Source organism: Phocoena phocoena, chromosome 15, assembly GCF_963924675.1.
Source record: "Phocoena phocoena chromosome 15, mPhoPho1.1, whole genome shotgun sequence".
Taxonomy (NCBI): domain Eukaryota; kingdom Metazoa; phylum Chordata; class Mammalia; order Artiodactyla; family Phocoenidae; genus Phocoena; species Phocoena phocoena.
The window spans coordinates 65,474,250-65,498,922 of record NC_089233.1 but is presented as its reverse complement, the minus strand read 5'-3'; the positions used below and the strand labels follow the sequence as shown (position 1 = coordinate 65,498,922).

Sequence of the window (24,673 nt, the reverse complement as noted above, 5' to 3'; positions counted from 1 at the left end):
TGTTTACTAAGTATAAGTAAGTACTTCTTAGAGACATTAAGTGCTGTAGAATTTTATAGTACTTCTTGCCTATGATTGTTTACTACATGGTAGGAGGTTTTTTTTTTATGAAGGATTATAGTTATGGGTAGATACATTTACAAAAAAATTAGACACAGTGCCTGTGGTAAAATAGTGTATGTGATCTGAATGAGTGTGTTAAATGAGTATGTTTAACTTGAATACCAGACTAACTTACTAAAGGCTAATGAAATCATATACATAAAAGAAAGATTGAAATCTTTACCCTTCTGTTATTAGAATCCATTAATCCATTATTAGAATCCATCAGGTCCAATATACTTGCTTTGTCTGGTAGTGATACCTAAATAAGGTAAAGATATTCATAACTTGTCATTTCCCTTAGTATTATTCTTACTTAAAAATGCATAGCTTTGACTTTGCACTGTAGATAGGAATGACTGGACAAAAATTTTAGATGGTGTTATGTATTGTTATTCACATTAATTTATAATTTTCTAGGTGATTAATGATCCTATCCATGGTCACATTGAATTTCACCCTCTTCTCATCCGAATCATCGACACACCTCAATTTCAGCGCCTGCGATATATTAAGCAGTTGGGAGGCGGTTACTATGTTTTCCCAGGAGCTTCACACAATCGATTTGAGCATAGTCTAGGGTAAGAAGGGTATTGGGGTGGGGAACTTATAGTTATTAAGTCCCTTCTCGGTCACATCGTATCTTTTAGAAAACAAATAGTTTTATAAAATGGTAATAATAGCCTTATTTTTTTTAAGAGCCTTGTTTGACTGAGACAATCAATATTTGATTTTTTTTTCCTTTGGCCGAGCCATGTGGCATGCAGGATCTTAGTTCCCCAGCCAGGGATTGAACTCGTGCCCCGTGCAGTGGAAGCGTGGAGTCCTAACCATTGGACTGCCAGGGAATTCCCAATAATATCCTTATTTTATTGATGAGAAAGTTGAAGGTTTGATTTACCTTGCTCTACTTTACTTATTTTATGTATTCTTAGAACCACCTCAAATCCTTCCTGGAAAGAAAATGAAAGTGCCTGGCAGGACTTTTAGATGAAACATTTGTGTTTAAATATTATTTAAAAGTTAATAGGGTTGGTTACTGATATAATTAACTTTGTAAGTTTGATTATTTAATTTTCCTACATTTCCTATTTAGTCTTATACATAATTGCTCTTTAAAACCACATCATTGGTCTTCCCTGGTGGCGCAGTGGTTAAGAATCCGCCTGCCAATGCAGGGGACACGGGTTCGAGCCCTGGCCTGGGAAGATCCCACATGCCGCAGAGCAGCTAAGCCTGTGTGCCACAACTACTGAGCCCGTGTGCCACAACTACTGAAGCTTGTGCTCCTCGACAAGAGAAGCCACCGCAATGAGAAGCCTGTGCACCACAACGAAGATTAGCCCCTGCTCTCTGCAACTAGAGGAAGCCCACATGCAGCATCAAAGACCTAATGCAGCCAAAAATAAATTTAAAAAAACGAAAAACAAAAAAACCACATTGTTTTCTTACCTATCAGGAAACGTGTAAATCAGAAAAGCATTCACAAGCTTAGAGAAGGTGGCACCTCTGTTACATACAACATAGTTGAGACTTTGCTCTGCTTTTTTTTTTTGCCTGCGTTTGGACTTCTTTGATGCGCACAGGCTTTCCCTAGTTGCTGCGAGTGGGGGCTACTCTTCATTGCAGTGCACGGGCTTCTCATTGCGGTGCCTTCTCTTGTTGCGGAACATGGGCTCTAGGCGCACGGGCTTCGGCAGTTGTGACACATGGGCTCAGTAGTTGTGGCTCGCGGGCTCTAGAGCAGAGGCTCAGTAGTTGTGGCGCACTGCCTTAGTTGCTCCGTGCATGTGGGATCTTCCCGGACCAGAGCTCAAACCCATGTCCCTTGCATTGGCAGGCGGTAACCACTGCACCACCAGGGAAGTCCCTGGTCTGCTTTTTCATTATAAAAATGTAGAGCCAGGTGGACATAGGCCCAGAAGAATCAGACAGTTATCTAGATTTTCATGAAGTACTCACAGTGTAAGTGGTCCACCCCTTATCCACGGGGTATATGCTCCTAGACTCCCAGTGGCTGCCTGAAACCACAGATACTACCAAACCCTATTTATACTATGTTTTTTCCTTAAAAATACATACCTATGATAAAGTTTAATTTATAAATTAAGCACAGTAAGAGATTAACAACAACTAATAATAAAATGGAACAATTATAACAATACAGTGCAATAAAAGTTATGTGCATGTGGTTTCTCTCTTTCAGAATATCTTACTGTACAAATTTAATGCCTTTGCCGTCTTAATTAAGCACTTATCACACACCGTGGCTGTAACTTTGACAGTTTGAGATGCAACAGCAAAACTAGCACAAATTTCTTTTTCCTTCTTCACTATTTCACAGGTAGAAGATTTGTTCTTATGATAGATCTTAGCAACCTCAGCGTACAATTTTGTTCTGTCTTTATTGAGTTGAGAATTTTGACCATTTCACTCACTTACCGGAAGCACTTCTTGTTCTATCTTTATTGAGTTGAGAATTTTGACCGTTTCACTCACTTACCGGAAGCACTTCTCGACTCGGCACATCTGAATTGCCAGCTTTACTACTCTTGCACTTTGGGGCCATTATGAAGTAAAATAAGGGTCACTTGAACACAAGCACTGTGGAAACCTTGGCCGTCAATCTGATAATTTTGTTGGCTACTAAGTGATTTAATGTGTGGGACACGCTGGACAAAAGAATGATTCACGACCCAGTCGTGATGGAGCAGAACAGTGTGATGTTTCATCATGCTACTCAGAATGAAGTATAATTTAAAACTTATAAATTGTGTATCTCTGGAAGTTTCCATGTAATATTTTCAGACCATGATTAACTGCTGGTAACTGAAATGAGGAAAGTGAAACCAATAATAAGGGGAAACTGCTGCGTTACTTTGGTTTTGTTTGTTTGTTTAGAAGCATGTTTAATTAGCCAGAACACATGCATCTACTCAAATGTTTATTCATCAACAAATATTTATTGAAAACTTATTAGTGCCTACCAAACCAACAAGATATCAACTGTTTCTTGTGAAGCTCAGAGTTTAGGGGGCAAGAAAGATATTGTATTCATTCAGGAAGTACTTTCAGGTAGAAATGCTAAAAGTGTATTTAACATTTGTTGAGCACCTTATCTACAATCTATGTTGTAAACATTACAATACCAGAAGCTCTGCTTTTAAAAAAAAATGTGGTAAAATACACAGAATATAAAATTTACCATCCTAACCATTTTTAAGTTTATAGCTCAATAGTGTTAAATATATCCACATTATTGTGCAACCAAGCTCCAGAACTTTTTCATCTCGCAAAACTGAAACTCTGTACCCATTGAATTCCCCATTCCTCTTCTCCCCAGTCCCTGGTAACCACATTCTACTTTCTGTTCTAATGAATTTGTCTGTTCTAGGTACCTCATATAAGTGATTTCATAGAGTATTTGTCTTTTTGTGATTGGCTTATTTCATTTAGCATAATTTCCCCAAGAGTCACTCATATTGGAGCATGTGTCAGAATATCCTTACTTTTTAAGGCTGAATAATATTCCATTGTATGTATATGTTACATTTCATTTATCCCTTCATTCATCTGTGGGCTCTTGGGTTGCTTCCACCTCTTTGGCAATTGTGACCGCTATGAACGTGGATGTGCAAATATCTCTTCAACACCCTGCTTTCACTTCTTTTGGGTATATACCCAGAAGTGGAATTACTGGATCATATGGTAATTCTATTTTTAATATTTTGAGAAACTGCTCTACTGTTTTCTATAGTGGCTGCACCATTTTACATTCACACCAACAGTGTCCAAGGGTTCCAGTTTCTCCACATCCTGGCCAAAATTTGTTAGTTTTTGTTTGTTTTATAATAGACATCCTAGGGACTTCCCTGGTGGTCCAGTGGTTAAGACTCTGTGCTTCCAGTGCAGCGGGAACGGGTTCAATCCCTGTTTGGGGAACTAAGATCTGCATCCTACGTGGAGCAGCCAAAAAAATACCCCAAAAACCCTTCCTAATGGGTATGAGGTGGTGTCTCACTGTGATTTGATTTTGCATTTCCCTAATGATAAGTGATTCTGAGTCAAGAGGTCCTGCTTTTGGGAATCTGTGTGTTTCTGCCTAGTTCTGAAACAGACTATTCTGTTAAGTTGAAAAACATATTGAAATTCTTGGGTGTTAACTGAAAGAAAAATGCATGATGTGAAAGTTATGAGTTAAGTTTTATTTGGGGACCTTACTGAGTACTGTAGCCCGGGAGTTCTCAGATAGCTCTGAGGAACTGCTCCAGAGAGGTAAGGGAGGAGCCAGTATATATGTGAACTTTTTTGCTGGGGAAAACATGTGGTCAAGTGTAAAAAGGTTACTGCTAATCACAAATGTAGACCAAAAAAATGTTACCTGTCATTCTAGTAAACAACAAATATTGCCCACCATCAAGCCACTGCAGCTGCCCCCAGTGCTGCACCCAGAGGGGAATTCAGGGTGGAGAAAAATAGCATCCTGGCCCTAGATAGATCAGACGAATATCTAAGGAATAATTTCAATGACCCGAGACTCTTACATCTTCCCATACATAGGAAAATGCTAAAAATTATTAACTTGAGGTGACTGGTTTTTGTCATTAGCAGTAGTCTTTTGATGTTGGACTAAATGTTTTTTTTTGGTTTTTTTTTTTCACCAGAAACTCCTATATACCCTGGTTCCTCCCTTACCTCTTTGGAACAATGCCTCAGTGCTGTCTGAGACTGTTTCCCGGGCTAGAGTCCTCAGTAAGATCTCTGAATAAAACATAACTTGGAACTTTTAGGTAGTGTTTTTCTTCAGTTGACAGTTCAGTGACCACGAAGGGATCCAGAGCCAACTTTTCTCCTTTGCCTGAACTTTACGAGGATCTGGAGCCTTGGTACTAGCAGAGGCCTCTTGTGCCCGTCTGTCTGCTCAGTGAGTCCAGATGAATTTGGATGAGTGTCTCCTGGATCTTGGATCTCATGTTATTCGCTTATGGTCCTAAGTTTTATTTGGTTGTATTTAACTTATCACTGGAGGAGTAGGTTTTCCTTGAACTTAGTTTCAAAAAGAGGTAACAGGGTTATCTTCAGTTGAAAGACATTAGGAAGATTGTGGTCAGTTGAATGACAGAGTGGGTTATCCTTACTTGAAAGACACTGGGAAGATTTTGCTCAGTTAAAAAACGCTGATGTGTTACCCCAATTGACAGACACTGGGAAATTTTTATTATGTACGTACAGAATTTGTACTTGCAAGTACTTGCTTAATTGGGAATTAAAGCTCATCCTAAAAATGGCCAAACTGGGGTTCTTTTGACATTCCAAAATTAATTTTTTTTTCATATGCAGCTAGAAAAACCCAACTTGATAAAACATCTTTTCAAAATTCTGAACTTAAAGAAACAAAAGCCCTTCTGGGAGAACTTGCATTTCTCTACCTGTGTCTTAGAGATGTAAATGTTCTACCTGATCTTCTTAGGCTTTTTTTTTTTTTCTCCTGTGTTCTGAGAGCTTGGTCTCTGCTACCCAGGAGGTACACATATGGTGTACATTTGGCAACCAGTCAAATAGACTGGAATTCTGAGCAATCTTTTTGTCTGGCTGTGTCAACTCTCAGGAAAATTTGTCATAAGGGGTCCCAGCCCATAAGGGGCCTTTGTCATCTCAACCTTCATTGCAACCACCTGTACAATGAAGGACTTTACTCTCTTAGGCTGTTTGGGGGAGGAAATTTCTAAATCTTATGAAGGCTGCATCCTTTGCACTCTCTTGTGGGGATGCCTCTTGCATTTTATTGGTTTGAGTCACTATTAAGATACTATTCATCGGGCTTCCCTGGTGGTGCAGTGGTTGAGAGTCCGCCTGCCTATGCAGGGGACACGGGTTCGTACCCCGGTCCGGGAAGATCTCACATGCCGCGGAGTGGCTAGGCCCGTGAGCCATGGCCGCTGAGCCTGCACATCCGGAGCCTGCGCTCCGCAACGGGAGAGGCCACAACAGTGAGAGGCCCGCATACCGCAAGAAAAAAAAAAAAAAAAGATACTATTCATCAATGACCAGACAGTGAATCCTTAAAATTGGAGAAACTTGGTAAATTAGTAAATTTTTTAGAGAGCTCTCATAACAAACAGCTGTTTTATTTTTACCTATTAAAAAACAAATTAGAAGATGGTGGTATATATAAAACAGCTAACCTAAGAACTCCCTTAGTTTATTTATCTTTTTTTTAGCATTTTTAGTTTTTTTTCTTAACTTTAAAAAAATTTGAATATCTTATTTTCCCCCAGCTTTATCGTGATATAATTGACATATAACGATGTGTATGTTTAAGGTGTACAACATGATTTGATACAGTTTTTTTTTGTCATAAGTTGTGGATTTAATTCCATTGATTTAAATGTTACCTTTTGTTGTAAATTCACCACATATTCCATTAAGAATAGAGACCATATTATCTAGTTCAACAATGCTATATATAAAATAGATACCCAACAAGGACCTACTGTATAGCACAGGGAACTATACTCAGTATTTTGTTTTTTGTTTCTTGTTTTTTATCTCTTCTTGATTTTGTGGACTTATAAGTAGGTGTTGAATTTATCTTGACACTGACTTTATCCAATTATTTTTTTTTTACTTTTATTTATTTTTTTATGCAGCAGGTCCTTATTAGTCATCAATTTTATACACATCAGTGTATACATGTCAACCCCAATCGCCCAATTCATCACACACACACACCCCCGCTGCTTTCCCCGCTTGGTGACCATAAATTTGTTCTCTACATCTGTGTCTCAATTTCTGCCCTGCAAACCGGTTCATCTGTACCATTTTTCTAGGTTCCACATATATGTGTTAGCATACGGTATTTGTTTTTCTCTTTCTGACTTACTTCACTCTGTATAACAGTCTCTAGATCCATCCACATCCCTACAAATGACCCAATTTCAGAACTCCCTTAGTTTAAAAGAGACATAAATAAACCAGTTTGGGAAGCCTTATTTGTAGTCTCTAGGGTTACCCTCAGTGGGCCTTACAGATGCTAATAAAAACATTAGGTTAAGTAATGTTAATTGGGTTGGTTAATAGGGAAAAAAAGCTGAGGGGAAAGTTAAGAGACTTCTTCCCAAGAAGGTGGAAATTTTAACAGGACTTGTCTCAACAGGATAAAAATCTTCAGATGGTTATTAAGAAATTGGATAAATAAAATGGATGGTAATGAGATTAAAACAAAGGTTTTTATACAACACTATGTAAGGTTGGATGGGCCAAGGGGACATCTTATTGGTCCCCAACATTAAGGGCCCTGAAGAAGTCCATTCTATCATTCTATTTACCCCAGTTTAATACACACACACACACACACACACGCACACACACACACACACACACACACACACACACACACATTTAAAAGACTGGAAGAAAATTACACTGAGATACCTGATCAACAGTTAACAATTGTTTGGGGCAACAATTAGACCAATTAATCAAGTTAAAGATTTTATAAAAAGGCCTGTGTCCCTGGGCTCAACCCCTCCCTGGAGACCCCAGAGCCTTTATACAAAAATAGATAAAATAGCCAGAGAATAAAAAGGAAAGTTTCTAGGACTCCTTGTAAGACCACAGCTTGTTGATGGAGTCCTAATGGAGTCTAAAGTTAAAGGTGTAAGAGTTGATTGAATCGAGATGACAGTTTATAAAAGTAGGTATATTTAAGTGGGCTTAATATAAGATGTTTATATCTCTTTTGCCTCACTATATTGTGTGTAGACATTATGTCTCACTGGGGAATGCTTCCCCTGCCTGGTATTATAAGACAGGGTATGTAAATCTGCCCCTCAGAAAATATTAATTTAAATATACAAAAAAAAAAACCCAGGAAGGTTACATGAACCCACACAATATAACGTAAAACTAGGGGCTAATATTCAGAAGCTAATAATAATCAAATTAAAGAAAATGTAGTTGGGCAAATCAATCTTTTAAAATCATTTAGGCAGCAGAGCAGTTCTTTGGGGAATTAAAAACAACTGTCTTTGTCTTGCAAATCTCTACAAATCAGAAATGTAATACAGCCCAAAATGACCTGAGACTGAGCCTATAGCTAGCTCAATCAGGTAGACTCTGAAACAAAAAGGGGAAAAGAGGGCTTTTTATACTCAAACTGCTGGGAAGGCTCCTTCACCCAAAGTCTAATTCACAGCCTCCTTAAGGATTTATCAAGGACAAATACAAATCTTAACAGTTGCTCATCTTTCAAACAGAAGAGTAAGTTTTTCATTTTTGTTTTGTTTTTTCCGCTCTGCAGCGTAGGGTATCTAGCAGGATGTCTAGTTCGTGAACTGAGTGAAAAACAACCAGAGCTGCAGATAAGTGAACGAGATATGCTCTGTGTTCAGATCGCTGGTCTTTGTCATGATCTCGGTAAGCAGTTCAAAGAGCCAGAGTTCTAATGTAAAACCACATGGTACCTCTCTTTGAAATTAAAAAATCCAACTAACTAGGAGAATATGAAAGTTGTGTTTTAATTCTTCAGTTAACATTAATGTAAATGTGCCAGTGCTTCTTTCTAGAATGATTTATAAGCCCAAAGCATTGCTATTTTTTTTTGTAGGCTTTCAGTGAATTTCCCATGTTAAACATCTTTGTTGCAGGTTATATGAAGGGACTTTCTGATAGTGATTTTTTTCTGACTACTGTGTGTTGGATGATGTGAATTTGATTTTTCCTTTATCTTGGTTGAAATAAAATTGCCATTTTCCTTTAGATAATTTGTCAAATCTATTCTTCTCACACCTAGAATACATAATCTGCTCTAACAGATTAACAACAGATTTAGAGAACTCCTTTTCTTCCCTGACCCATGTGAGGTCTTGGGCCACTTAAATCCAAGTAGAAGAATATCATCCTTTTCCATGGTCAAAGAAAGAGAAAAAGGACTGTTCTCTTTTATCACAGGAGTTTTTTCCCCTATCCTTGTAATTTTTTTTTTTTCGCTGTACGCAGGCCTCTCACTGTTGTGGCCTCTCCCATTGTGGAGCACAGGCTCCTGACGCGCAGGCTCAGCAGCCATAGCTCACGGGTCCAGCCGCTCCGCGGCATGTGGGATCTTCCCGGACTGGGGCACGAACCCATGTCCCCTGCATCGGCAGGCGGACTCTCAACCACTGTGCCACCAGGGAAGCCCTATCCTTGTAATTTATTCCTACCTGTTGGAGGATCCTAAGAGTTTGCATGTGCCCTCAGTGCAGGGAAAGGGAGGTTTCAATAGCCAGATACTTAAAGGCATAGGGCACGCTCTTCAGCATGTCCCCTTGGAGATTTCAGTAGGACCAGTATCAGCCCTAGATCATAAATTAAACAGATTTTTGGTATTTTGAGAGGGAATCATTGGAAACTTTTGCCAATTTCTAGGAGTCTGAGCTCTATAGTAACAAGCCTTTGTGTACAGACTGCAACATGCAAAAAGGCCCAGGGCTGGTCCAGGTAGGCTCCCTCTCCCATCTATCAGGACCCCCTGCGGATACAAAAATAAACCCCCAAAACCCCAAAATCCTGGATGCTCAAGCCCCTTATATAAAATTTGCATATAACCCACACACATCCTCCCATGTACTTTAAATCAATTCTAAATTACTTATAATACCAGTACAATGTAAACTATATGTAAATAGTTGACAGCAAGCCTGGCAAATTCAAATTTTGCTTTTTGGAACTTTCTGGAATTTGTTTTTCTGAATATTTTTTTGTCTGAGGTTGATTGAATCTGCGGATGCAGAGGGCCAACTGTAACTCCTTCAGAAATTCTGATAATTCCAGAGTTGTGCCTCACCAAAGTTTCATATTACTAGATGTGGAATGTTAAGATCACTTATGAATAAGATAAAGTAGTGATCTCCACTTTTGATTGCCCATATCATCAGTAAAAACCCAAGATAAGCCCTGATATGTGTATATTTATTATAAAATAAATTACATACATTATAAAATTTACATAAATACAGATGTTTTTAAAGGTTGAGAGTAATAAAGTTCTAATGTTTTCTTCCTAACCCTAGTGGATTGTGTTAAAACTGCTGTTCTAACACTACCAATATATAATCTGAAGAAGCCAAAAGTTTTTGTCATTAACATTCTTTAGTTACACAGAACTGTCCTTTCATCAGATTTATGTAAACTATGGTGACTCAGAGACCCCTCAGTGGAGAGCTTACTTTCCTGTATTGTTCTGCTTCCTGTTCTCTTGTTTTAGAAAATAGGAAGGAAGGGTTTGTTCCTTTTTGTGATGTATTTATAGATTATTAATTTCTATTGATATTCAAGTTTAACTAAAAAGATTTACATTTTACCAATTTACAAACATTTTTCTTGTTCTAAGGCTGCTTTTGTTTTTAAGGTCATGGGCCATTTTCTCATATGTTCGATGGAAGATTTATTCCACTTGCTCGCCCAGATGTGAAATGGACGGTATGTATTCATATATTTAATAGTCAATAAAATAAAGACTAAGCAATGACTGCTGTGTTAAAGTATTCTTCCTTTTACAGTTTTTCAGAGTGTTTATATATAATGCTTTCATTTGATCCTCACAGTAATCTCTAAGGAGGAAATCATTATCTCCATTTTTGTAAGCATAAAGGAACTTGAAGTTCATAGAGGTGTATTGATGCACCAGAAATCACAAATTTGTTAAATGATAAAGCCAACACTAGAAAACCAGGTTTCCTAGCTGCTAATTTAATGCTCTTTCTACTCTATCACACTAGTATAAAATAAAAAATAAAAGGCTGACTCTGACTTTGACTCATTTTGTATGACCATGAAGTAACTAATACCAGCTAAATTCATTTTATACTTACAGATTTGCAGGTGACTGACCTGTATTTTTGGAATCAATTTTTGAGAAGTAAAGTTAGGTCAACTCCTATTTTTGGCCACACTATTATTTGGAGTAGAAAAAGGTATTAATACATATTGAACACTTCTTACATGTCAACCACTATTTTTTCTCTCTCTCTTTAAAGGTAATTTGTATACAATATGTTGTACAGATCTTCAGTGTACAGTTCAGTGAGTTTTGACAAATGTATACATCCATGTAGCCACTACCCAAGTTGAGATATAGAATATTTTCATCTTCCTGGAAAATTCCTTTGTGACCCTTTTCAGTCAGTTCCTACATCTCCCTCCCACTATTACCTTCTGATTTTTATAAACAGACTAGTTTTGCCTGTCTTAGAATTGATAAGAGTAGAATCTTATAATAGGTACTCTTTTGTGTCTTGCTCTTATTCACTCAACACAATGATTTTGAGATTCGTTGGTGTGTCATGCATCAGTTGTCGGTCCCTGCTCATTGCTGAGGTAGTATTCCATTGTATGAATAAGTTATGATTTTTTATTTTTTCTCCTTTTGTAGAATTTGGGTTGTTTCCAGTTTTTTGGCTGTTATGAATAAGGATGCTATGCATGTTACTGTACACAATTTTTATGGAAAATGTTTTCATTTGTCTTAGGTTCATCTAGGAGTAGAATTGCTGGGTCATCAAGTAGATGGATACTTAACTTTATAAGCAACTACCAGACGTTTCCCATTTTACACTCTGCCAGCAATATAAGAGTGCCTGTTGTTCCATAGCCTCCCCAACATTTAGTTTTTTAAGTTATTCTTTCTAATGAGTGTGAAATGGTCTCTTATAGGATTTTTTTTTTTTGGCATCCTCTGTGGTATGTTGAGTACCATTTCCTGTACTTTGTCATTGATAAATCATCTTTTGTGAAGAGTTTTTCCATTTACTCATTTAAAAAATTTGAATGTTTGCCTTTTAGTTTTCAATTTGAGTAATTATATATATAGTCAGATACATGTATTGTGAATATAGTCCCTGTCCCCACCCCAGTCTCTGACTTACCAATTCATTTCTTTAATGAAGGTGGCTTTTGAGAAATAAAAATTTTAAATTTTGATTAAGTATTTCTGGTTCTTCAACCTAGTAAGATGGATAGTTTCTCTCCAGTTCTGCAGCCTTAGGGCCTCCCTCAGGCTAAAAGCCATAAAAGAACTGGAGTATTGCCCACTGCCTTTCTCTTCCAAGTGTTTATTTCCCTCTAACATCTGCCTGCTTTTGGTCATAATCCAATACCTTCAGGAAGTTGTCCAGAGTTAGTTTTTTTCTCCAACAAGGTCGATTTAAATAGGATCTACTCAGCCATTCCCAAGTCTTTTTCTTTAAATATTTTGCCTTTAACATGTAAGTCCTTACCTCATGGGAATTTATTTCTCTGCATATGTGTGGTAGAAATTTGATTTCTTTTTTAATATGGATAATTGTTTATTGAATTTCCCCAGTGATCTGCAGTCAAACGCTCTACCACTGTCCCCACTGATTCTGTGATACCAACCCCAACATTTTTTTAACATTCTGTAATGATGAATCTTTCTGGATTCTGTTGCATTCCACACTTTTCATAATTGTTACTTCTTTATAATAAGTCTTGATAGCTGGTAGGACGGCTGTTTCTTTTATTAGGTATCTTTGGCCTTTTGCTCTTCTATTATAAATGTTGTAATTTTCTCTGTAAAGGTTTTATACATCTTTTATTATATTTACTTCTAAGTTGCTTATAATTTTAGTTATTATTGTCTGTGCTATCTTTGTGGAACTTGAATTTTTCTGTATGTATAAGTTTTTTTCTGAACCATTTGAAAGTATGTTGTAGGCATGCCCCTTTATTCCTAAAGCTTCAGTAGGTATTTCCTAAAAACAAGAACATTCTCTTATATAACCTCAGTACATTTATTAAAATCAGGAAATTATTATTGATACAGTACTATTATCTAATTTACAGACTTTCTATCAAATTTCAACAACTGTCCATATAGAAAAGGGGAAAGAAAACCATTTTTGGTCCTGATCCATCATACATTACCCTTAGTTGCCATTTCTCTTTAGTTTCTTTTGATCTGCAACAATTCTTCCGTCTTTATCTCTCATGACCTTGTCATTTTTTGAAGTATAATGGTAGATTATTTTGTGGATTTCCCCTTACTTTGAGTTTCAGTTTTCTGTTTCCTCATACTGTCAGACTATCTGTTTTTGGCAGAATGCCACGTGTGACCTTCTTAGTGTAACCCATCAGAGGCACATAAGGTCTTTTTAAGCCATTACTGGTAATATTAACTTCAATCACCTGATTAAGGCAATGGCTGCCAAATTTCATAAACTTACTGTTTTTCCTCTATGTAATTGATATATATCTTGATTCAGTCAAAAAATAGATATAGGACCATTCAGGGTTTTGTTTTCATGTTTCTTGAGTTTGTTTTTGCTAAGACCTGTGATAGGGCAGATGTCTCCCTCCAGTGGGCCATTTAATCTTTATAACAGTTATAAATGAGCAAGCAGAGACAGATGAGTAAAATGAGTCTAATTTGAGATTCCAGTCCAGATCTTGACTTCAGGGCTCTGAGACATTTTTGTTTTTACTGGCAAGTTTGGAATTACGCCCCCCCCTTTTTTCTTAATTAAATTTATATTTTATTTATTTTGGGGTGTGTTGGGTCTTTGTTTCTGTGCGAGGGCTTTCTCTAGTTGCGGCGAGCGGGGGCTACTCTTCATTGCGGTGCGTGGGCCTGTCACTGTCATGGCCTCTCTTGTTGCGGAGCACAGGCTCCAGACGCGCAGGCTCAGTAGTTGTGGCTCACGGGCCTAGTTGCTCCACGGCATGTGGGATCTCCCCAGACCAGGGCTTGAACCTGTGTCTCCTGTATTGGCAGGCAGATTCTCAACCACTGCACCACCAGGGAAGCCCTGGAATTACCCCTTTTTATCAGTAGATGGAAATGCTAATAGAACTTGTATCTTCACAAATTCCAAAGCTGATGAAACAATACAACTAAATTTTATAGTGATATTCATTAAAATGGTATTCTATTGGGAATTCCCTGGCGGTCCAGTAGTTAGGACTTAGCTCTTTCACTGCTGGGGCCCGGGTTCAATCCCTGGTCCGGGAACTAAGATTCTGCAAGTGGTACATCTCAGAAAAAAAAAAAAACCTATTCTATCTTTATGATCTGGTAATATTCAGTTGTATTGTACAATACTTATGTATTATAAATGATTATATCTCATTAAACATTTATGTAATAATGAGGAACCTAGTTTGTAAAGGTTTATAGACTGGTAAAATATAGAGGTTTTTTTTTTCCAGTCCCATCTGGTATTTATTTGGCTGCATTGGGTCTTCGTTGCAGCATGTGGGATCTTTCATTGCAGCACATGGGCTCTTCATTGCAGCTCGCGGGCTCTCCAGTTGTGGCACACAGGCTCTAGAGCTCACGGGCTTAGTTGCCCCACAGCATGTGGGATCTTAGATCCCTGACCATGGATAGAGCCTGCATTGGAAGGAGGATTCTTAACCACTGGACTACCAGGGGAGTCCCAATATAGACAAATTTGACAGATTTTTAAAAATATCTGTAAGATTGTAGTTGAAAACTTGATAATTAACATGCATTAGAACCTTATCTCTGAATTACCTGGAGCCAAGAGTAATTTAAATAACCAGGGGTCTCTGATGGACTAGAGTCTACAACAGACCATACTGTGCTAACTTTTCCCAGCATGAACAGGGCTCGGTTATGATGTTTGAGCACCTAGTTAATTCTAACGGACTCAGAGATGTCATGGAACAGTATGGTCTCATCCCTGAAGAAGATATTTGGTTTATCAAGGAACAAATTACAGGACCACCTGAATCACCCATCAAAGATTCTTCAAAGGTAAGTTTGTGTACAACTTAATTTGAACTGACTGGTTCCTTTCATCTAGTCTCTCTGCTTGATTCCTTCAGATCTATTTGAAGAGGTGACATTTGGCTATTTTAGAGAGACTAAATGATAAAATATGTGATACATTTCTACTGTTTAATGCAAAAAATAAAAGACTTATATAGTTCTTCCAGCTCTTAACTGAGTTCTTCAGAAGTTATCCCCCAAATTAAAATACATATATAAATATTTTTAATGAATATGTATGCAATATTTTATATAGAAGGCTAAAGTAACTTAGTTTGGAAAATGTAAAAGTATATCTTGTTTATTCATTAAAATTAACATATTTGAAATATTTAGATATGTGAAGACCTAGAAAAAAGTTGAATTAGTTTAGAGGGAAATATGTTTTGTTTCCTTTTTGATCTTTTATTTTACTTAGAAAAAAGAATTTCCCTTTGTGGTTTTTAAAGTTTTTTTCCTTAAAATATACAAAGCTACTTGTAAGGCATAAGATAAAGAGGTGGATTTTATAGCAAATATCCTATTTCCAAAAAACAGAGCTCCTGGGAATTCCCTGGCAGTCCACTGGTTAGGACTGTGATGCTTTCACTGCTGAGGGTCCGGGTTCTGTCCCTAGTTGGGGAACTAGGATCCCACGGGCCAAACTGCGCCGCCAAAAAAACCCAAACAAACAAAATGCAGAGTTCCAAAAATTCTTTGAATGGTGCATATCACTTAGACTAGATGTGTGGCTACTTTGAAAGACAATACAATTTTCATGCCTGAATTTAAGCATTAGAATATAAGGAACATTCTTACTAGTTCATAATTAGCTCTTATATTTTTAAAAAATTTTTAAACAAGAAAGCTTGTTGGGGATTCCCTGGTGGCGCAGTGGTTGAGAGTCCGCCTGCCGATGCAGGAGACACGGGTTCGTGCCCTGGTCCGGGAAGATTTGTGAGCCATGGCCGCTGAGCCTGCGCATCCGGAGCCTGTGCTCTGCAACGGGAGAGGCCACAACAGTGAGAAGCCCGCGTTAAAAAAAAAAAAAGAAAGCTTGTTGGTTATGGGAAGTGTAATAGAGTTAGGATCCTTCCGAAGGCACAAGGTTTAGTATTAACAGGGTATCACACTTTAGCATTTCTTTTCCCTTTTCTAATAATTTAGGAATTAAATGGAAGAAGGAATGAGTAGAACCTTCTCACCTAACCTTCCCGTTCAAATATCTGTTTATAATTTTCAGATTAATACAGTTGCTTTGCTTTGCTTACAAATAGATTTGGCTCCTATCCTAAAACTTTCAGTGGGTTTTCTTGTCTTCCAGTGGTTATATAAAGGGCGTCCTAAAGAAAAAAGCTTCCTTTATGAGATAGTGGCCAATAAAAGAAATGGCATTGATGTGGACAAATGGGATTATTTTGCCAGGTATGCACTGAACACTTCAGAAAAGTTGTTTAAAATCCTTATATACTTTAAATATATACAATTTTTATTTAAATAAACAAACAAAATAAAATTCTTGTAGAAATTTAGTGTTGATATTTAAGGTACCATTTCCTTTGTTGAAATATTTAATTTCTCTGCTTTGGAATCTTTCTAGGGACTGCCATCATCTTGGAATCCAAAATAATTTTGATTACAAGCGCTTTATTAAGTTTGCCCGTGTCTGTGAGGTAGATGATAGGAAGCACATTTGTACTAGAGAAAAGGTAAGCTATGTCAGAGAACAACGAGGAAGGTATAGTTCCTAGTGTGAAATCTAGAAATAACCTTTAACTAATTTGGAAAAATCACTACCTGGTAAATTGTCAATCTCTTTACTTCATGCTTAGCATTTGGAAGTATCTTAATGCTCTTTTCATTTTTACTGCATTGTTAAATAATAATAAAATTACGATAGACATTTATTGAATGTTGTTCTAGGCACTGTTATAAGTGCTTTAGAGGGATTAACTCAATCCTCCTCCACCCTATGGAATAGATACTGTTATTATCCCATTTAACAGATGAGCAAATTGAAGCACAGAGAAGACATACAATTAATGGCAGAATTGGAATTTCAATCCAGGAAGTTTGGCTTGAGTATTATCCTTAATCACTGTATTACGTGTTTCATGGTAGTTAAAATCCTAAAATCATTAGGTCCAATGTTAGGTTAGAATCATGTAACTAAAGAACATTACAGTATTGTACTATAGAAGGTCTTTCTCTTGAGAATGAAGACTATAAGAATAATAATACCTAATTTCTAGAGGTATTGGGAAATTTAAAGACTATATTTAAGATGCCTAAAACAGAATGTGTCACTGAGTTAAAACACTCAATAGGGCTTCCCTTGTGGCGCAGTGGTTGAGAGTCCGCCTGCTGATGCAGGGGACACGGGTTCGTGCCCCGGTCCGGGAAGATCCCACATGCCATGGAGCGGCTGGGCTCGTGAGCCGTGGCCGCTGAGCCTGCGCGTCCGGAGCCTGTGCTCCGCAACGGGAGACGCCACAGCAGTGAGAGGCCCGTGTACCGCAAAAAACCCAAAACAAACAAAAAAAACACTCAATAGATTTTGGTTTACTAAGAACAAAAGTTGCAAATTAGTAGTTTTATGAATCTGCCTTGCTCTTTCTTAGTGGGCTCAGGGGTTTTAATGAAGTAGCCCCTGTGCCTAGTCTTCTTTTATGCCACCATCTCTTTTCCTTGACTTATATACTTGTCTACTAACAAGGGAACCTAATCTGATCCTACATTGTTCCACATTCTTCTGCAGGAGGTTGGAAACCTGTATGACATGTTCCACACACGCAACTCTTTGCATCGCAGAGCTTATCAACACAAAGTTGGCAACATCATTGATACAATGTGAGAAATTTGATTGTTATTTCCCTATAAAATTTTCCATGATGCTTTGCTAGATAGAGTATCATACTTGGGTCAAGTTGAGATTTCTAGGTAAATTCAAGTGAATTTTAAGTGAACAAACCTAAAATGGTTCGCTTAAACAAATAAAAACTAGCAGAAAGTGAACTTCGTTAGAGGTGAGGAGGAAAGTGGGTAAAGAGGATAGATTCAAGCAGAAGATGGGGTTTAGGCTAGGCAGGAAGGAGGCCATGCTGGGATGGCTTAGACCTCCGCACAGGTAGTCGCTTAGGTACCAGATATTAGTCATGGAGGTGAGAGGTGGAACGTGGATAATTGATATTCTGAAATTAATGACAAAAATGAATTTTAAGGATTAAGATTAATGTCTCTCCTTACCCTGTCAATTATCCAAATTAGTAGCAAATAGTAAAACCTACAGGAATTTCACCTCTTCTCCCTGATCCAGTCAGAACCAAAGCAGAAAAGTACAGCCAGGTCTCTGTGTGACTCAAAGACCCCATGAGGAATTACCAAAAGTTGGGTGTGAGTCAAGTTAATTCCATGTCTCTAAAATAGTTTTAAATTGATTTATTTTAAGCCTTTCATGTTCATGTTTAACATTTGTGTTGAGAAAATTTACCTTCTTTTCTACTCTTTTCCTCATCTCTTCTCATGAGCACACTGGTTAGAATTCTTTCTCCTATTTGTATGGTTGTCACTTTGGTAAGAGATTTTGTTGTTTTGTTTGTTTTTAATGTGGAGAATCAGAGAGATGTATGTACAAAGCCTGGTACCACTTCTTCCTAACTTGATTAAATGAAAATTCCTTAATTTCTACATCTGTAAAATTGAGGCTGATTACATCTATCTTATAGTTGGAAAGATTAAATAAGATGATGTATTTAAAGCTCTGTTATAATGCCTGGAACACAGTAAATGTAGTAGTTCACAAATCACCATGGATTTATTTAGCATTATTGAGAAGCAGTTGTCTTTTTTTTTTTTTTGCTTTTTTAAAAATTATAAGTTGCAGGTGTACCATATAGTGATTCACAACTTTTAAAGGTTGTATTCCATTTATAGCTATTATAAAATATTAGCTGTATTCCTCATTGTACAGTATATCCTTGTAGCTTATTTTATACCTAATAGTTTATACCTCTTAATCCTCTACCCCTATATTACCCCTCCCCACTTCCCTTTCCCCACTGGTAACCACTAGTTTGTTCTCTGTATCTGTAAGTCTGAGAAGCAGTTGTCTTTAGAACATTGTGTCTCAAGATTTTATTTCCCTAAAGTAGAAAGATTTCCTTAACTTTAAGCAAGGCATAAAACAAATATTCAAATTTTCTCATAAACATAAATGTTTATAAAATGATCTTTAGGATTACAGATGCCTTCCTCGAAGCAGACCCTTACATAGAGATAACAGGTACTGAAGGAAAAAAGTATCACATTTCTACAGCAATTGATGACATGGAAGCCTTCACTAAGCTGACAGGTAAGAACTAGAAGGTAACATAGGTGGTCTATCTCAGATAAAGTATAAACTTTCCCTGGATTGCAGATGAGGTATTTTCCAAACATTCCAATGTATTTAGCTTCTAAAGTGATTGTATACTATTGTATTTGAGTTTTATCTCTGCTTTGTACTAACAAGGTAACCTTAATAAAGTTATTTAACCTCTCTGAACCTTAGTTTCCTCATCTAAAATGGGAGTAATGACACCTAGCATATAGTTTTGTTGTGATGCTTCAATGAGGCATATAGCACCAGGAATAGTACTTGGCACATAAGTACTCAATTATTATTTAACTTATAATACAGCTGGACTAATACCATACTAGTGTCAAAAAGCTGACTTGCCCTTTTAACATGATTTTTGTTGCAAAACACAGGATGTGAGAAACATTTCAGCAGAAACAAACTCTGTGGCTTAGGGTGTGAAGGAAGAGAGGTGAGGGGTTGCAGCTGATTCTTTAATGTGGGAAAGTGTAGACTGAGAAATAAAGATCAGTGAAGCAAAAGAGGTAAACCAAAAAGCGTGTACCAGTCAGAGTGCTTAGTTGCAAATCCTAAAACTGTCTCTGCTTAACTAAAAACAACATGACAGAATCAGTGGAAAGGCTGGAGGCTCTGAACCAAGCAAGAACAACAGAAACTGAGTGGCCTCAGACACAACCAAGATCAACTTCCTGCTCCATCTCTGCTAGATTTTATTTTATATACATATAATATAGAGAGTCCCCATTACACTTGTAAATTTTTAGTCATTTTCCAATCACAACTAAATCAAAGATTAGAAGTGAAATGGTGATTCCCTGTATCAAATGTCTGTGTACACTGACAACACTGTACATAAGTACTTACAGTTTATAATGTGACAAGTGAGTTTGCTTTTTGCTTGTTAATTAATCTGGGTTGGACTGATGACAAAGTTACTTATAGGGGATAATGTATCTAAATTGTTTCTGTGTTTTGTTTTAATAGCAGCATAGCAGGTATACTAGTCTCCCATTGTTGTGTGGATAGGAATGGAAGAAGAAATTATAAGACAATGTGAGCAAGCTGTGGATATTTATTTATTTATTTATTTATTTAAACATCTTTATTGGAGTATAATTGCTTTACAATGGTGTGTTAGTTTCTGCTGTATAACAAAGTGAATCAGTTATACATATACATATGTCCCCATATCTCTTCCCTCTTGCAACTCCCTCCCTCCCACCCTCCCTATCCCAGCCCTCTAGGTGGTCACAAAGCACCGAGCTGATCTCCCTGTGCTATGCGGCTGCTTCCCACTAGCTAGCTATTTTACATTTGGTAGTGTATATATGTCCATGCCACTCTCTCACTTTGTCCCAGCTTACCCTTCCCCCTCCCTGTGTCCTCAAGTCCATTCTCTATGTCTGCGTCTTTATTCCTGTCCTGCCCCTAGGTTCTTCAGAACCTTTTTTTTTTTTTTTTAAGATTCCATATATATGTGTTAGCATATGGTATTTGTTTTCCTCTTTCTGACTTACTTCACTCTGTATGACAGACTCAGTCCATCCACCTCATTACAAATAACTCAATTTCGTTTCTTTTATGGCTGAGTAATATTCCATTGTATATATGTGCCATATCTTCTTTATCCATTCATCTGTCAGTGGACACTTAGTTTGCTTCCATGTCCTGGCTATTGTAGATAGAACTGCAGTGAACATTGTGGTACATGACTCTTTTTTTTTTTTTTTTTTTTGCGGTATGCGGGCCTCTCACTGTTGTGACCTCTCCCGTTGCGGAGCACAGGCTCCGGACGCGCAGGCTCAGTGGCCATGGCGCACAGGCCCAGCCGCTCCGCGGCATGTGGGGTCTTCCCAGACCAGGGCACGAACCCATGTCCCTTGCATCGGCAGGCGGACTCCCAACCACTGCGCCACCAGGGAAGCCAACATGACTCTTTTTGAATTATGATTTTCTCAGGGTATATGCCCAGTAGTGGGATTGCTAGGTCATATGGTAGTTCTATTTTTAGTTTTTTATGAACCTGCATGCTGTTCTCCATAGTGGCTGTATCAATTTACGTTCCCACCAACAGTGCAAGAGGGTTCCCTTTTCTCCACACCCTCTCCAGCATTTATTGTTCGTAGATTTTTTGATGATGACCATTCTGACTGGTGTGAGGTGATACCTCATTGTAGTTTTGATTTACATGTCTCTAATGATTAGTGATGTTGAGTGTCCTTTCATGTGTTTGTTGACAATCTGTATATCTTCTTTGGAGAAATGTCTATTTAGGTCTTCTGCCCAGTTTTGGATTGGGTTGTTTGTTTTTTTAACATTGAGCTGCATGAGCTATTTATATGTTTTGGAGATTAATCCTTTGTCCATTGATTTGTTTGCAAATATCTTCTCCCATTCTGAGGGTTGTCTTTTCGTCTTGTTTATAGTTTCCTTTGCTATGCAAAAGCTTTTAAGCTTCACTAGGTCCCCGTTTGTTTATTTTTGTTTTTATTACCATTACTCTGGGAGGTGGGTCAGAAAGGATCTTGCTGTGATTTATATCATGGAGTGTTCTGCCTATGTTTTCCTCTAAGAGTTTTATAGTGTCTGGCCTTACATTTAGGTCTTTAATCCATTTTGAGTTTATTTTTGTGTATGGTGTTAGGGAGTGTTCTAATTTCATTCTTTTACATGTAGCTGTCCAGTTTTCTCAGCACCACTTATTGAAGCGGCTGTCTTTTCTCCATTATATGTTCTTGCCTCCTTTATCAAAGATAAGGTGACCATATGTGTGTGGGTTTATCTCTGGGCTTTCTATCCTGTTCCGTTGATCTATATTTCTGATTTTGTGCCAGTACCATACTGTCTTGATTACTGTAGCTTTGTAGTATAGTCTGAAGTCAGGGAGCCTGATTCCTCCAGCTCCGTTTTTCTTTCTCAAGATTGCTTTGGCTATTCGTGGTCTTTTGTGTTTCCATATGAATTGTAAAATTTTTTGTTCTAGTTCTGTGAAAAATGCCATTGGTAGCTTGATAGGGATTGCATTGAATCTGTAGACTGCTTTGGGTAGTATAGTCATTTTCACAGTATTGATTCTTCCAATCCAAGAACATGATATATCTCTCCATCAGTTGGTATCATCTTTAATTTCTTTCCTCAGTGTCTTATAGTTTTCTGCATACAGGTCTTTTGTCTCCTTAGGTAGGTTTATTCCTAGGTATTTTATTCTTTTTGTTGCAGTGGTAAATGGGAGTGTTTCCTTAATTTCTCTTTCAGATTTTTCATCATTAGTGTATAGGAATGCAAGAGAATTCTGTGCATTAATTTTGTATCCTGCTACTTTACCAAATTCATTGATTAGCTCTAGTAGTTTTCTGGTAGCATCTTTAGGATTCTCTATGTATAGTATCATGTCATCTGCAAACAGTGACACTTTTAGTTCTTCTTTTCCAATTTGGATTCCTTTTATTTCTTTTTCTTCTCTGATTGCTGTGGCTAAAACTTCCAATACTATGTTGAATAATAGTGGTAAGAGTGGGCAACCTTGTCTTGGTCCTGATCTTAGTGGAAATGGTTTCATGTTTTCACCATTGAGAACGATGTTGGCTGTGGGTTTGTCATATATGACCTTTATTATGTTGAGGTAAGTTCGCTTTATGCCTACTTTCTTGAGGGTTTTTATCATAAGTGTTGAATTTTGTCAAAAGCTTTTTCTGCATCTATTGAGATGATCATATGGTTTTTCTCCCTCAATTTGTTAATATGGTTTATCACATTGATTGATTTGCGTATGTTGAAGAATCCTTGCATTCCTGGGATAAACCCCACTTGATTATGGTGTACGATCCTTTTAACATGCTGTTGGATTCTGTTTGCTAGTATTTTGTTGAGAATTTTTGCATCTATGTTCATCAGTGATATTGGCCTGTAGTTTTCTTTTTTTGTGACATCTTTGTCTGGTTTTGGTATCAGGGTGACAGTGGACTTATAGAATGCGTTTGGGAGTGTTCCTCCCTCTGCTATATTTTGGAAGAGTTTGAGAAGGATAGGTGTTAGCTCTTCTCTAAATGTTTGATAGAATTTGCCTGTGAAGCCATCTGGACCTGGGCTTTTGTTTGTTGGGAGATTTTTAATCACAGTTTCAATTCCAGTGTTTGTGATTGGTGTGCTTATATATTCTGTTTCTTCCTGGTTCAGTCTCAGAAGGTTGTGCTTTTCTAAGAGTTTGTCCATTTCTTCTGGGTTGTCCGTTTTATTGGCGTATAGTTGCTTGTAATAATCTCTCATGATCCTTTGTGTTTCTGCAGTGTCAGTTGTTACTTCTCCTTTTTCATTTCTAATTCTCTTGATTTGAGTCTTCTTCCTTTTTTTCTTGGTAAGTCTGGCTAATGGCTATCAATTTTGTTTATCCTCTCAAAGAACTAGCTTTTACTTTTATTGATCTTTGCTATCATTTCCTTCATTTCTTTTTCATTTATTTCTGATCTGATCTTTATGATTTCTTTCCTTCTGCTAACTTTGGGGTTTTTTGTTCTTCTTTCTATATTTGCTTTAGGTGTAAAATTAGCTTGTTTATTTGAGATGTTTCTTGTTTCTTGAGGTAGGATTGTATTGCTATAAACTTTCCTCTTAGAACTGCTTTTGCTGCATCCCATAGGTTTTGGGTCATCATGTTTTCATTGACATTTGTTTCTAGGTATTTTTTGATTACCTCTTTGATTTCTTCAGTGATCTCTTGGTTATTTAGCAGTATATTGTTTAGCCTCCATATGTTTGTATTTTTTACAGATTTTTTCCTGTAAGTGATAATCTAGTCTCATGGCATTGTAGTCAGAAAAGATACTTGATACGATTTCAGTTTTCTTAAATTTAGCAAGGCTTGATTTGTGACCCAAGATATGATCTATCCTGGAGAATGTTCCATGAGCACTTGAGAGGAAAGTGTATTCTGTTGTTTTGGAATGGGATGTCCTATAAATATCAATTAAGTCCATCTTTTTTAATGTATCATTTAAATCTTGTGTTTCCTTATTTATTTTCATTTTGGATGATCTGTCCATTGGTTAAAGTGGGGTGTTAAAGTCCCCTACTATTATTGTGTTGCTGTTGATTTCCCCTTTTATGGCTGTTAGCATTTGCCTTATGTATAGAGGTGCTCGTGTGTTGGGTGCATAAATATTTACAATTGTTATATCTTCTTCTTGGATTGATCCCTTGATCATTATGTAGTGTCCTTCCTTTTCTCTTGTAACATTCTTTATTTTATCTGATATGAGAATTGCTACTCCAGCTTTCTTTTGATTTCCATTTGCATGGAATATCTTTTGCCATCCCCTCACTTTCAGTCTGTATGTGTCCCTAGGTCTGAAGTGGGTCTCTTGTAGACAACATATATACGGGTCATGTTTTTGTATCCATTCAGCCAGTCTGTGTCTTTTGGTTGGAGCATTTAATCCATTTACATT

The 24,673-nt window shown here is 37.3% G+C and overlaps 1 protein-coding gene across 2 annotated transcripts in view; it reads left to right on the top strand.

The window, feature by feature from the left end:
* SAMHD1 (SAM and HD domain containing deoxynucleoside triphosphate triphosphohydrolase 1) overlaps positions 1–24,673 on the top strand; it is a 61,802-nt gene that overhangs the window by 19,465 nt on the left and 17,664 nt on the right. For both annotated transcript variants that reach the window (XM_065891787.1, XM_065891786.1), the window contains exons 4-11: positions 523–683; positions 8,405–8,520; positions 10,493–10,563; positions 14,720–14,878; positions 16,197–16,297; positions 16,473–16,581; positions 17,631–17,722; positions 19,108–19,223. In XM_065891787.1, coding sequence (XP_065747859.1) covers positions 523–683; positions 8,405–8,520; positions 10,493–10,563; positions 14,720–14,878; positions 16,197–16,297; positions 16,473–16,581; positions 17,631–17,722; positions 19,108–19,223 — 925 coding nt within the window. The remainder of the gene's footprint in view (positions 1–522; positions 684–8,404; positions 8,521–10,492; positions 10,564–14,719; positions 14,879–16,196; positions 16,298–16,472; positions 16,582–17,630; positions 17,723–19,107; positions 19,224–24,673) is intronic.